The sequence below is a fragment of the Leucopleurus acutus genome, assembly GCF_964270905.1.
Source record: "Leucopleurus acutus genome assembly, chromosome: 5".
Classification (NCBI taxonomy): domain Eukaryota; kingdom Metazoa; phylum Chordata; class Mammalia; order Artiodactyla; family Delphinidae; genus Leucopleurus; species Leucopleurus acutus.
In genome coordinates, this window is record NC_139147.1 from 122,222,796 (window position 1) to 122,236,934 (window position 14,139).

General features: G+C 37.0%; 1 protein-coding gene across 3 annotated transcripts in view; it reads right to left on the bottom strand.

Moving 5' to 3' along the window:
• Positions 1–792: 792 nt before the first annotated feature.
• The window catches only part of RASA2 (RAS p21 protein activator 2), a 117,244-nt gene continuing 103,897 nt past the window's right edge, over positions 793–14,139 (bottom strand). For 2 of the 3 annotated variants that reach the window (XM_082840244.1, XM_082840243.1), the window contains exons 20-24: positions 7,982–8,064; positions 7,119–7,327; positions 6,365–6,468; positions 5,455–5,644; positions 793–3,980 (exon numbers count right to left, since the gene is read on the bottom strand). In XM_082840244.1, the coding sequence (XP_082696370.1) occupies positions 3,950–3,980; positions 5,455–5,644; positions 6,365–6,468; positions 7,119–7,327; positions 7,982–8,064 (617 nt within the window). In that variant the 3' untranslated portion in view covers positions 793–3,949. Of the gene's footprint in view, positions 3,981–5,429; positions 5,645–6,364; positions 6,469–7,118; positions 7,328–7,981; positions 8,065–14,139 lie in introns of those variants that run through there. The other variant, XM_082840245.1, reaches the window with a different exon arrangement.

A 14,139-nucleotide genomic window follows, 5' to 3' on the forward strand; every position in this document is an offset into this window, starting at 1 on the left:
GTATTCTCTGAAGGGCCACACTGGTCATTGAGACTTGGGGCAGTCGAGAAACTTACACCAGCGAATGGAACATAGAGGGACTCTGCTTGGCCTCAGGTGTCTCTTGTTTTGGAGTCATGAAACTTAAAGAGAAATCCAACAGAAGTATTGCCTGCTCTCTCTTTAAAGAACTGGTTTATGTCATAGAATAGAACCACACAGAACCCTTTGATGTTTCTATTCTAAGGTCTATTCTTTTTTTTCTTTTGAAGGAACTAGTCTATAGATGTGCATTGTATCCAGTTGATTGATGTTGTTGAGTTCAACTATGTCCTTACTGATTTTTCTAAGGGCTATTCTAATACATGGGCTAGTATGAGTGGGATTCTGGTATTTCAGTAAAAACAAGATGCTTAGAGATTCAGAACCCTATTCCTTCCTCTTTGTTAACCTTCAGTTCCTCTGGAGTTGCAGGGACTAGGTTTTATGGAGGTGTATTTGAGGATACTAAGAGGCTGCTGAGGCACTAATGGGGAAGATTCTGGCTTCTCTCGTTGGGGGTGCAAGTCAGCTCTAGACTATTTACTCAGAAAAGAGGGGAAGATATTCCCACAGAACAGATGTGCATGGCTCTCGGCAATGATGGGACCCTTCACAGCACCTGCACACCGTAGGTCTTCAAAACAATTCTGCTGAATGAATAAATAAGGACCTCAGTCCATCAAAAATCAGTCTAGATAAATGCAGAAGACTACTGCACCCTTTCCAGATGGTTTGTTCTTTGTTACTGAGGACTCCTCACTTCTGCTATTCCCTTCCTAATAGGTGAGGTACAATAATTTTAAATGAGAAGAAATTCTTACATCAGTGAGAAAGTAAGGTCACACAAAGAGTGGACAGGCTTCTTGTAATTTATTTGAGTTATTTTCAAGCGACAGCTACAAAAGTTCTTAAGTTTTATAATACTTTTGATAAGAAAATAAAATTTAAATAAAAATACATTCTCAACAATACAACATGGTTACACAAATTCACTACATTAAGTTTTGATAACTTATATTTTCAAACTGGACACTGTAAAAAACCAATATTTACTAGCAACATTAATTTCCAAAAGTTAATAAAAACGGAAGCAGATAATATCAAGACTGGCAATTTAACTCTAGAATGAGTCCTGTATTTTTCACATACTGTAAGGACACCTAAAAGGCTTTGTAGCATTTTGTCTTTACAGGATGTACCATTAGAACAAATTAAAGGTGCTTTTACTTAAAAAAACAAAAAAAACAAAAAAAATCTGTCTTCTAAAACCTGGCATGAATGAGCCTTTCTGATAAATGAATGAAATTAGGCTTCAGAAACAAAAACAAAAGCCACATCATTCGTCATCTTTTTTTGTACGATAAGGAAAGCCTTGTTTTGACACTTAACCACTACCCGTGATAAACATATTTTTCTTTGGCAAAGAAAATAGTTCAATTTGATAAATTATATTCCTGGGAGTAAAAAAATGTTGCTATTGCCCATTATCATATTAAATGAATATTAAAAAAACAAAGCTAAATAAAGAACAAACGATAACAACAACATAACAAGCAACATACCAGCATAATTTTAAATGATAGAAATGGATAAACTAAGAACCAGAATTGGCATTTATGGCAAGAGTTTCTCCATATCATCCTTTTCTTTCCTTCTTGGGGTTTTCAGGGTTTTAGGGTAAAGTGAGCTGCCATGTATTTTTTTCAAGTTTAGAAAAGGCAGAGAAAGCAGATCAGGTAGTAAAAATCAAAGTACTCATAAGTAACAGCAGAGGAATGAGGAGGCCCTTGGAAGCAAGTAAGTACCTTGGTTATTTTGGGGTCCCACTGACATGGTCTCTTATTTCAGAAGACTTTCAAAGAAAATTTCATGTCATATTACTTGTTTTTAGGCTATGCCAAGGTGGTTAATTCCAGTCAAACTGGCTGTTTAAAAAGTGTCATGTGAAGAAAATAACTAGTAACTGAACTCCTCAAATTCTGAGTTACGTATTCACACAGCCTTGGTCCCTTTGAGAATGCTGTGATCTCTAAAAACCATCATAACGGAGGGCCTGACATTAGAAATATTAGAAGAATATAACTAAAGAAGCCACTAGAGAGTAATGAGTGGTACCTGGCAATGCTCACGTGGCCTTTCCAGGCAGACATTCAGAGACCCTTAAAATGAAATTTCAATCTGAATGAAATTCAAAAGTGAGAAATTTATTAAATGGTAAAATTCTTTCACAATGATGAATCAATGTAGTTTATGGAATCTACAAGCTCATAAAATTTAAAAGACTTTTCAAACCTGTCTTTAAAATGGGCCAGCAATGACCTACCATAATGCAGACTAGGACTGATTCTTAAATAAAACCAACTGAGTTTTGCAAGTCCTTTAGAGACTTGTACATTAGAGACATTGCTCCATTACAATCATTTATAGAACAACTTTGATGACTGTGTGTGAATGGTCTTTAAAAATAATTACCTAGTAACATTATAATTTAAAAACAATTACCAATAACATAATTGGCAAAGTGTATCTTGAAATATAGCTTATGCTCAGGGAAACAAAAAAAGCACTACTAGCTAGATTTACATTAATAAGTAGTCACAGTTTTAAACAGAAACATGTAAAATACTCCAAGGTTCAAAGTACCACATTTAGAAAATGTTTTGAATTTAAAAAGACAAAATAAGAGTACCATGGTTTTTAATACTGATGAAGCAAAGTGCATACCTCTTAACTTCAAGGTGGCAACTTGCTTCGATTGCTTATTTACAGTTATGATTTTTAGGATAAAAGTAAATTAGGGAAAAGTAGGATTCAAACAGTTGCTTGCCCAAATTCCATTTGGCTAGCAGGCAATAAGAAAACAGCAGTGAAATATAAACATTTTCAGGAAAGCACTATTTCTAGACTTAAACACTGATCATTCAACTGATCATAAAGATTAGATACCACGGAGTATCTAAAGTATAATCTGGGGTGGCCCAGATGAGTAAAGTGCGCCGAGTGACTGTTCTTGAGTTAGATCTCAGCCTCACGCTGGGAGGAGGGCGTCCTATGGTGGTGGCCCTTATAATAATGGAGTAATGAGTGAAGTCGAGTGAGTTTACCACCACCTTTTCCCATTGTTTACTTTCTCTTCTTTTTCAAAAGTTGAAGTCCTTAGAAGTCACATTAACCTGAACTCTCAAATCAAGAAAATGAGTACCTGATGTTTAAACAATGAAAAAAATTTAGTGGTCTCATTTTATTTCATCTGCCGTCACTCATCCCAAATGTAAACAAGATGCAGACAACAGTTCATGTTCCCTGATTTCTCCTATCTGAGTTCTGTTTGCATCATCTCTAAATAGACAAAAGATCTACCAGCTTTCAAGGATACTCTGGCAGTTTTCTAACATTTCTGTCGCTGTTCCAAATGTAATCTGTAATGACCAATGGACCAAAGGAGATCTTTTTTTTTTTTTTTTTGAAGAGGGAGGGTCTAGATGAACTAAATGGAAAGCTCTGAATAGTCACGGATTAAAATACTCCAGTAAAACACAATGTTGGCAGTATAGAGGAGGCACTAATGGTAGTGAAAAGTCCACAGAACACAGAGTGTTAGAAGAAGAAATGGTTTCTTGCTATGGAGGAGTTCTCCTTTTGTTACAAAGCTTCTTTAGGAAGATTCTTTCTATTAAAAAGAAGTTGCAGAAACATGGCTTTCGACACGTAAGATATGAAGGGAATCTTGGGTTTTAAATTCTCTAGGAACACATCAATACCAGGATTCCCAAACAGTTAATTTCAATTATTAAATATTAAATACAAGGTGAATGCAGGTGACAGTAAAGCCAATGTTCATTCTTAAATACTATGAACAAAATATATGATGAATTGAAAAACTCCAACAAAAATATTTTCCAGTTCTTCTGAGTCAATTGGTCAAACTCTAAAATGTTTTCCCAATAATTGGATTTTCCCTAGAGAAAAACAGAGGAAATAAGATGAACAAATAAAATATTTAGTACAAGAAAGATTGGAATTTTTTAACAGAGGAAAATACAGCTGGGAAAGGGGGTGTGGGTACAGGAGGAGTGTGTGTGGCTACAGGGGGAGAATACTATTTAAGAAGGGTGGTCAAGCATTGACTAGGACCTCATATGGAAACCTTCCAGGGCTCCAAGAAAACTGGATTACTACTGTTAGAAGAGAACAAAGTATACTAACGTAGAAAAGACAGTATTAGGATGCTTACACTAATCTTCCTAATGTACTGAGCCTTCGATCTAGGGAGAACACAAATATTTATACCTGTCAAACTGATTTTTATTGTTTATAAAACATATATAATTATCAATCCACACAGGTAAAAAAAAAAAAGTAAAAATGGCGGGGCCAAGATTCAAAGCCCCTCCTTAATCAGCTGTATGACCTTGTGCAAGACACTTAGCTTCCCTGAGCCTCGGTTTCTCTAGCTGTGAAATGGGAATATAACCCTGTTGGGCTGATGTGAGGATCAATGAGAGACTGTGCATTGTGGCAAACACTTAGTTGCTGGTCCAAGAACCATCTCTCCCTATCTACCTCTGGGCAAATCGAAACCTGACTCTAGCGCTAGTACTGGGCAGCCCTGTGTTTCAGGGGAAGCTAGGGGTAACTTTGGACAAGGTTTCCTTCCTCTTGAGGAGGAAATAGCTTTGTCTGCCCCTGGCTGCTATTATTAAAAATGTGGGGCTCTGAACTATTGCAGCCCAGCTGTGACCATGAGGGGACAAGTTTGAGGAAGACAGAAATCATCTTGTTGAAGATGGCTGAGCGGCTGGATTGTCCTTGATGACACTGTTGAGCTGAGCTAACCAACTGTAGAAATCGGGACTTAATTTGTAAGGTTAAAAAATTTCCTATTATTTAAGCCACTTCAGTTGGGATTTTCTGTTACTTGCTGCTAAAAACTATCTAACTGATGCAATGTAAAGTACTAGGTACAGTGCCCAGTGGTAAGGAGTAAGCTCCTTAATAAATATTAACTCTTGCTGCTGTTTCCACCAGTGTCCATCTGCATCTGAGATGGATCCAAAGCATCAACTACAAGCTACTTCCAGCACTACGAAGCTGATTCTTTTTTTCTAGTACTTAGTGTGTATAAAGGTACTGTAAGAGATAAAGAAGGAAGAGGATCAGCAAAACAAAACAAAAACAGAAAACTACTAAGTATTCAGTTCAAAGATTACATTGAAATATAACATTAAAAAGTGATGACAAAGTACTGCACCAATATAATGAAATGATACCAGAATTGAAAAAGACAGATTACTGTATGAGTGGCCAGGGAGATTCTTGCACAAGAGAAAGGTTCTGAGCCGGTTTTGAAAGACGAAGGTAAGCAGGAGGCCTGCACTTCAGGTGTGAGTACAGGGTAGCAGAGGCAATGAAAGTATTTTTAAAAATACTTACTTGCTCCCATATTTTGCACTACTTGATCTTTTCTTCCTATACTTTTCATGAGGTTCATCTAGCTTCTCTACGACGCTTTTTATTTGTTGAATTGTCTTAAAGGTTGTTACAGAATCCTCGATTACAAATTTAGAATAGTCATCAGGCTCTTTCTGTGGTCCTTGATAGACTGCTATAGTTCCACAAGCCTCTACAAGAAGCAATAAAATCTCTGATCAGACAACTAAATTCATTAAATGTAATTTGTATTGATAGTATAAATAAGAACTTTTCGGGCTTCCTTGGTGGCACAGTGGTTAAGAATCTGCCTGCCAATGCAGGGGACATGGGTTCGAGCCCTGGTCCGGGAAGATCCCACATGCCGCAGAGCAACTAAGCCCGTGCGCCACAACTACTGAGCCTGCGAGCCACAACTACTGAGCCCGCGAGCCACAACTATTGAAGCCCGTGCGCCTAGAGCCCGTGCTCCGCAACAAGAGAAGCCACTGCAATGAGAAGCCTGCACACCACAACCAAGAGTAGCCCCCGCTCGCCACAACTAGAGAAAGCCTGCGCACAGCAACAAAGACACAATGCAGCCAAAAATAAAAATAAATACAATAATTTATTAAAAAAGAAAAAAAGAACTTTTCAAGGGGCTCAAGCTGGGAAGATCTCCCCTGGAAATGCATAGATAACCAAAATACATATATTTTATTAATTATGATAATCACATTTATTCAGAAACAGTATTTTTACTTGATGAATATTATGAAAAAGGCTCCCTTTGGGAGTTTGTCAACTTTCATATAAGTAACATTTTGGTAAATCTGTGAGGTATCTTTGACTTTAAGAAAATGCCAAAGCAACACTTCAGGCATTGGTAATGAAGGATCATGGTTATATAAAAGTATTTTAATTGTATAGTTACCTTCCATTTTCTGCAGCTTAAGTAAACTGAGGGTAAAAAGGGAATAAATTCTTTCTGTTTCTCTGTCTTCATCAATATCTATTTGGATGTCTGCAGGGACACCTCTATGGTAAAAATGAAATCAAAGACATTGGAAAAATATCACTTTGTTAACATGCTAAAGACTTTTGATGGTTTGAGACTGAAAATAGAACCACAGAATTTTGCAGAAGGAACCTTAGGAATCTAATCTAATTTGATAATTAAATAAAATGGGGCCAAGAGAGGTTTGGTCATTATGTGACTAATCAAAAGGAAGGGAATTTTAAAGTGAAATCACTTTCATTACCTATGCTTCATCTCATTACTCTTTAAGTCTACAGGGCTAAGCCCTTCTTCCTCGGTATCTTGCTCAAGCTTGCACATCTATTTAAACATTGCCCTTAATATTTTGACCTGTGCAACCATGATTTATTTGAGAACATTTTCATCGCCCCCAGAAGAAACCTGTATCCATTAGTACTCCCCATTCCTCCCTCCCACTGGCCCCTCACAACCACTAATCTACTTTCTGTCTCTATAAATTTACCTATTCTGGATACTTTATGTAAATGTTATCATATGGCCTTTGTGTCTGGCTTCTTTCATTCAGCATCTTTTCCAGGTTCATCTGTGCATGTATCAAGATTTCAATCCATTTTATGGCTGAATAATGTTCCATTGTATGAATGTAACACATTTAAAACACTGCTTCTTTAATCAAAAAGAAACTTACGCAGTACATGGCTTGCAGCCAAGAGCGTTTTCACTGGTCTCCAGACAGCAGAGCCAATTTCCGTTTAGATATGCAGAGGGATGATAAGAGCTGAGCCTGTTCTGATTGCATCGGCTCACCCTGCAGAGTACATCTATCCATTCATTAGCTTCCACACAGTTATTTGCCTGGACATAGAGTGGTTTCTCTGTGTGTATCACTTGGAACATCTTCATAGGCAATTAAGACAAAAAGTTAGTGACAGGGTCTAAAAACCAAACAGTACAAAACACAAAAAGGTACATAAGAGAAATCTAGTTTGCTTGGCTAGGTAACTGCTGCTCAGGTATCTTATAAACTATTATGTTTCAAGCAAGTTAGTTCCTGGGACTGAGTCACATGGTACTAAACGGTACAACAGAGTATAATTTTTAGAAATCACACAAATCCAAAGGAAGGAACTATCATATAATCAGGAATAAAGGGACAGAATTTCAGATGGAGGAAAAAAGTATGAGTAAAGACAAAGCAGTGGAAAAATAGAAACAAGGAAATCATCTTGGTTGACTTGAGTGTATTGGTATGTACTGAAGGGTAGCAGAAGATAAGGTTGCACAGACTGGTTGCGACTATATTCTTAAAGCCTTGAATGTCAAGCTGAGAAGTTTGAGAATATACAAATATTGAGAAAAGTACCTTTAACTTTAACTTAACAGGGGAGGCAGACTATATAAAGCATCAACAATAATGGACAATTTTAAGACAGATTTCTAGCCACCAATTATAAGATATTAATGATTAATAACAAATACTAAAATAAACCTTTTTAAATTCCCAGCTAAGTAATAGATGCAGTTTAAAAAGCTTTAAATTATGTAACTTACATTTTTCTTGTTGAAAGAGCTCTCTTCCAGTTTTTCCACAGCAAGAATGTTTTTCACTGGAATCGTGTAAATTGCATCTTTGCCTAAATTATAAAAGAAGTAGGATAAAATTAAAATAATTTCCATCAGAATTATAGAGGTGAGAGGTTAACTCCATAAGATTTAAGATCATTCTCTTGATGGTAGGTGTATAAGAAACTTACAGATTTCCAAATGGTGCATATATAAGAATCCTTTGTTTTATGGAACAAATGAATTTTGATTGTTTTCTATAAGGTGACTCCCTCTTTATTTTTTAAAAAATAAAATTAAAACATTTTCAAGGAAAAAGGAGGGAATAAATCTGATCTCCATGTAGAAAATAAAAATGTTATTATATTTGTAACATTAATTATGTGGGGACTGAAAATATACTTAGCAATAAAGGTCTACTCAAAACTTGTGGAGACATGGAATTTTCTTTCATGGAGTTATTAAATAAACAATGAATCTGTATCTAAGTGGATTTTTCTGCTTTTCCAATCAAATATTTAATTAAGGAATTAACCCTCAAAACAATGATTTGAAATTGAAAAATTGTTCATTACTATCACATAATGGCTGGTCAGCTGACTAGAGCTACCAAATTTACTCTAAGAGATACAGGAAATAAAAGTAAAATTTTATTTGGTAGAGTGAATCATTAACCTAATTTAAGAATTTGGGGACTTCCCTGGTGGTCCTGTGGTTAAGAATCCACCTTCCAATGCAGGGGATGTGGGTTCGATCCCTGGTCGGGGAACTATGATCCCACATGCCACGGGGCAACTAAGCCCGAGCACCACAACTACTGAGCCTGCATGCCACAACTGGAGATCCTGTGTGCTGCAACTAAGACCCAACACAGCCAAAAATAATATTTTTTTTAAAAAATTTGGAAATTTGAGTTTTCTAAAAGAGCTTCATAATAAGGTGGCATGAGGATACGAAGCATTTCAACTTAACAATTTACTTGAGAATAAACTACATTCATATAGTCATAGAAACTGTAAGAAACTATAAGCAAATATAATTATGACTTTTTCTGGTCATTTTGTAATGTTTTTCTTAGAGAATCAAAGCTTTGTTTCCCCTTCCACCAAACTTTGCTTTAATGACATGTGGGTTGAAGTGCTGGAGGCTAAGACCTTTATATTTTATATTTTCCATGGATTAATGTATAGCTTTTTGGTCAAAGACACTAATTTGATTAATAAAGGTTTTCTTTCTTGAACAGAGAGGTTAACAGAGTATTTGCTAAGCCTGGTTCCTGATGTAAAATCTAAAATTCGTGTAATTCAAGAAGATGTGATATACAATTTTTTTTAAAGATAAAGTCACTTAATTCAACTATCATACACTGAATGTTTACTATATACCAGACACTGTCCTGTAACCACTTGGGATACAGGAGTAAACAGAACGCATAAGGCCCCTAATGAAGTTTGCATTTAGGTCTGGAAAGACTGACGAAAGACAAATATTAGGTAGAGATGAATGCTATAATGACAACAACCCAAGGCGATATGATAGAAAGTAGTTGGGAAGTTACTTTAAATTGGGCAGGTAGGGAAAACTTTTCTGCGGAAACGACATTTAAATTCAACAAATACAAATTACATATACATGGGAAAATAAGAAAAGACTATCAGCAGTCTCCTGGGAGCTAGCTACAAGATCAAATTTATGAGGAGGTGTGGGGAGATGGGAAGGGAGTAAACTGGAAGAAGCCACAGCCCAAACCACACGCAGGAAAAGACATCTGTAAAAGGAGGGCTGGTTTAGAAAAGCTTCAAGCCAGAGTCAATGGACATAGACAGTTGGCGGGGCGAGGGGGAACACACTCAGACATGTGTGATGACAGTCATATCACTGATTGGTATGCTGCATCTGGAACAGCTGGGTCAATTAGGTCCTCACCGCCCCCCCTCGCCCTGCCACCTTGTGCTAAGCAGCAGTCAACAGAGGCACAGCCCCAGGCTAAAGCAGTAAGGATGCGTACTGGGCTGTAAAGCAGGGCTGCCACAGGCTGTTGAAAGCATCCACGCCAGAAGACAAGCACGAGCACCCTTGCCCCTCAGCAGCTCGTCCTGTCCCTCCCTCGAAATCACTGGCTGTAAGCTACTGAACACTCAAGCAGGTGAATGGACTGTAACACAAAGATGAGCAAATCGCCAAAAAAATCACCAAACAGATCAGCACTCTGGAGGAGACACACATACAACAAAGAGAATAACATCTGAGGAAATCAGGGGTATAATAAATGAGGAAGAAAGGAGACATGTCTTTCGGTACTAATCTACATGGGGCACCACAGAGATTCCAGAGAATTTAAAATTTTGCAGGAAGTTTCTATCTTTAGATTTGTTGAATACACAAAAGCATGCCCATATCCTAGAATTGCTGTATTTGTTCATTTCTGGACAATACAGCATATGTAGAGAAAGTGCTCCAGGCACATATGATGTTATTAGAGTTTATTTCAGTTGATAATGTTAATTGGAATGAATTGCAAGGTGAATTAGAAAAATGGAAGATTTTACTGAGGACTTTCTAAAGTACAAAAGGACAAAGAAACAGAAAGTAAAAATGTTAAGAGCCATGATGGATGAATTTAGAAGTTTTGATATCTGTCTAATAAGCATTCCAGAAACAAACTAGAAAGTGTTCAGAGTAAAATTACCAATGAAAATGTCCCAGAGATAAAGGCATAAATCTTCAGATTGAAAGGATCCATCAAGCTGAGCAGGATGGAAGAAACGTTAATACTTAGACACTGGGCAGTAAAATATTAGAGCCTGAAGATTAAAGAAAAGTCCTAAGAGTTTCTAGGGAGAAGAATCAAGGCTAAGAATCAGAATGACATCAAAATTCTCACTAGCAACAAAGGAAACTAGCAAACCATGGAGAAGTATCTTAAAAGTTCTGTGGGAAATCATTTTAAATCCAATCTAACTTACTCAAGTGTAAGGGTAAAACAGACTTTTTTTTTTATTGCAAGGGCTCAGAAAATTTATCAGCCCTAATGCCTATCTGAGATAATTCCTTGAGGACATACTCTTGCAAAATAAGTAAGAATTCAGGAAAAAGACAAGTACATTATATAAAAAATAGTGCTGGGCAAAGAAATCAGAAAAATTGATAAGCATGGTTAGAAAAATCAAAACATAAAAAGGTAAAAGAAACAAGAGAACCTCTAATGATTAGTGATGTTGAGCATCCTTTCATGTGTTTGTTGGCAATCTGTATATCTTCTCTGGAGAAATGTCTGTTTGGGTCTTCTGCCCATTTTTGGATTGAGTTGTTTGTTTTTTGATGTTGAGCTGCATGAGCTGCTTGTATATTCTGGAGATTAATCCTGTGTCAGTTGCTTCGTTTGCAAATATTTTCTCCCATTCTGAGGGTTGTCACCTCACACCGGTCAGAATGGCCATCATCAAAAAATCTACAAACAATAAATGCTGGAGAGGGTGTGGAGAAAAGGGAACCCTCTTGCACTGTTGGTGGGAATGTAAATTGATACAGCCACTATGGAGAACAGTATGGAGGTTCCTTAAAAAACTAAAAATAGAACTACCATAAGACCCAGCAATCCCACTACTGGGCATATACCCTGAGAAAACCATAATTCGAAAACAGTCATGTACCACAATGTTCACTGCAGCTCTATTTACAATAGCCAGGACATGGAAGCAACCTAAGTGTCCATCGACAGATGAATGGATAAAGAAGAAAAAGAAACGAAATTGAGTTATTTGTAGAGAGGTGGTTGAACCCTACAGTGCAGTGAGTCAGAAAGAGAAAAACAAATACTGTATGCTAACACATCTATATGGAATCTAAAAAAAAAAAAAAAAAGGTTCTGAAGAACCTAGAGGCAGGATAGGAATAAAGACAGACATAGAGAATGGACTTGGGGACACAGGAAGGGGGAAGGGTAAGCTGGGACGAAGTGAGAGAGTGGCACTGACATATATACACTACCAAACGTTAAATAGTGGGAAGCAGCCACACAGCACAGGGAGATCATCTTGGTGCTTTGTGACCACCTAGAGGGGTGGGATAGGGAGGGTGGCAGGGAGACGCAAAAGGGAGGAGATATGGGGATATATGTATACGTATAACTGATTCACTTTGTTATACAGCAGAAACTAACACACCATTGTAAAGCAATTATACTCCAATAAACATGTTAAAAAAAAAAAAGAAGAGAACCTAGTACTAAAATTTCAGACGACTTCATTAGGTAGACGCTATTAGGGAAAAATAAATTGAAAGCATGCTCATGTTCTTTCTCAGCTTGAACAGAGACTGTGATTAACTGCAGACAACAAGGTAAACATGTAAGTTTAAACCTGTCTATTAACAATTTAAAGGTAGAAATAGGATGCCCAAATTCTCTCAGTAGGTAGGACAGAATGAACATGAGTGGGACTGATTATTCCAATTAAAAAGGCAGGAGAAAAACCCTCAATAAACAGAAAAGCCTAATAAACAAAAACATAAAACAAAGTAGCAATTACAGTAATCACAATAAATGTGAGTGTATTATATTTCCTTATTAAATAACTAAAATCCAGTTTAGGTTCAAATCATCATTACCTCCTCAAAAAGTTAACCATAAAGTTAGTTACCATATGACTCACTGATTCCACTCCTAAGTACATAGCCAAGAGAACTGAAGACATATGTCCACACAAAAACATATATGTGAATGTTCACAGCAGCATTTATTCATAATAGTAAAAAAAATGGATACAATCTAAATGTACATCAACTGATGAACTGATAAACAAAATTCGGAATATATCCAAACAACAAAATATTATTCAGCCATAAAAGGAATAAAGTACTGATTCACGCCATATCATAGATGAACTTTGAAAACATTATGCGAAGTGAAAGAACCCAGTCTTACAAGGTTACATACACATTGTTTAAGTCCATTTACATGAAATGTCCAGAATAGGCAAATCCATAGAGACAGAAAGCAGATTTGTGTTTGCCAGGGGCTGGGAGAAGGGAGGAGTGAGCACTGACTGTTAATGGGTATAGGTTTTCTTTTTTGGGGGGATTAAAATGTTCTGCAACTAGTGGTGATTGCACAACTTTGTGAATATACTAAAAATGGATTGTACACTTTAAGTGGGTGAATTTTATGGTTATGTGAATTATATCTCCATTAAAAAACCATTACCACCCCAAGAAAAACAGAATTCCAGCTATATATCGGTCCCAAGGAACACAGATGAAACAAAATAACTGTGAATCTATCTTTTGATAGTAGTGTAAGGAAGCTGAGTAATTCCATTCCTTAGAAAGTAAGTATAAAACTGGGCAAATTATTAAAAACAACCACTTCAGAGCACTGGAAAATAACCAAAGGCAAGTAAAAATCTGAGACGTGTTTACTCAACGAACAACTGCTACCGCATAGGATAAGAACTGTGCAGTTTACAGTCTTCCTCCCTGAGGGTGTTTCCAAATTGTCCAGATCAGTGAAAACTCACAGCTTTACTGGCTGGAGGTTACAAATTCAGTTTAAGGGTGAGATTTTGGAAACAAGAGAGCTATAGAAAGGCTGAGATAATAAACCTGCCACATCCTTGGCTAACTGCTAAAGATGCATGTATGTGCCATCCCAGAGAGTCTGGCAAAAGTGGAAAGCCTGGGGAGACATGTGAATTTGCTGTGCCTTTGAATGTGTTCCGATTCACAAACAGCTCAGGTGATGAAGGGTGGAAGACTTACTGGCTTCAGGTACTTGAGCACTATGCTCAAATCGCTGGCTGACCACTGAACTAAGCAAGCTCAGGTGAGAGCCCTAGGGAGGGAGGTAGGATTAGGGACAAAAAAAAATCTGAGCAAAGACAACAGCAGCTATACACTGACAGAGAGAAAGATAAAAAGAGACCGACAGACACACACACATGGAACAGACGTTACAGTCTGAGTTCTTCAGAAGAACAAACAGAATCCAGACACACTATAATGTATTACCTACAAAGCCCAGTTTTTAAGTAAAAAATGAGATGTGGAAAGAAACAGGAAAAGTGTGACCCATACTTGGGAAAGAAAGCAGCCAACTGAAACTGACTCTGAGTGGACTTAGACGTTGAATTTATTCTATTAGTGAGCAA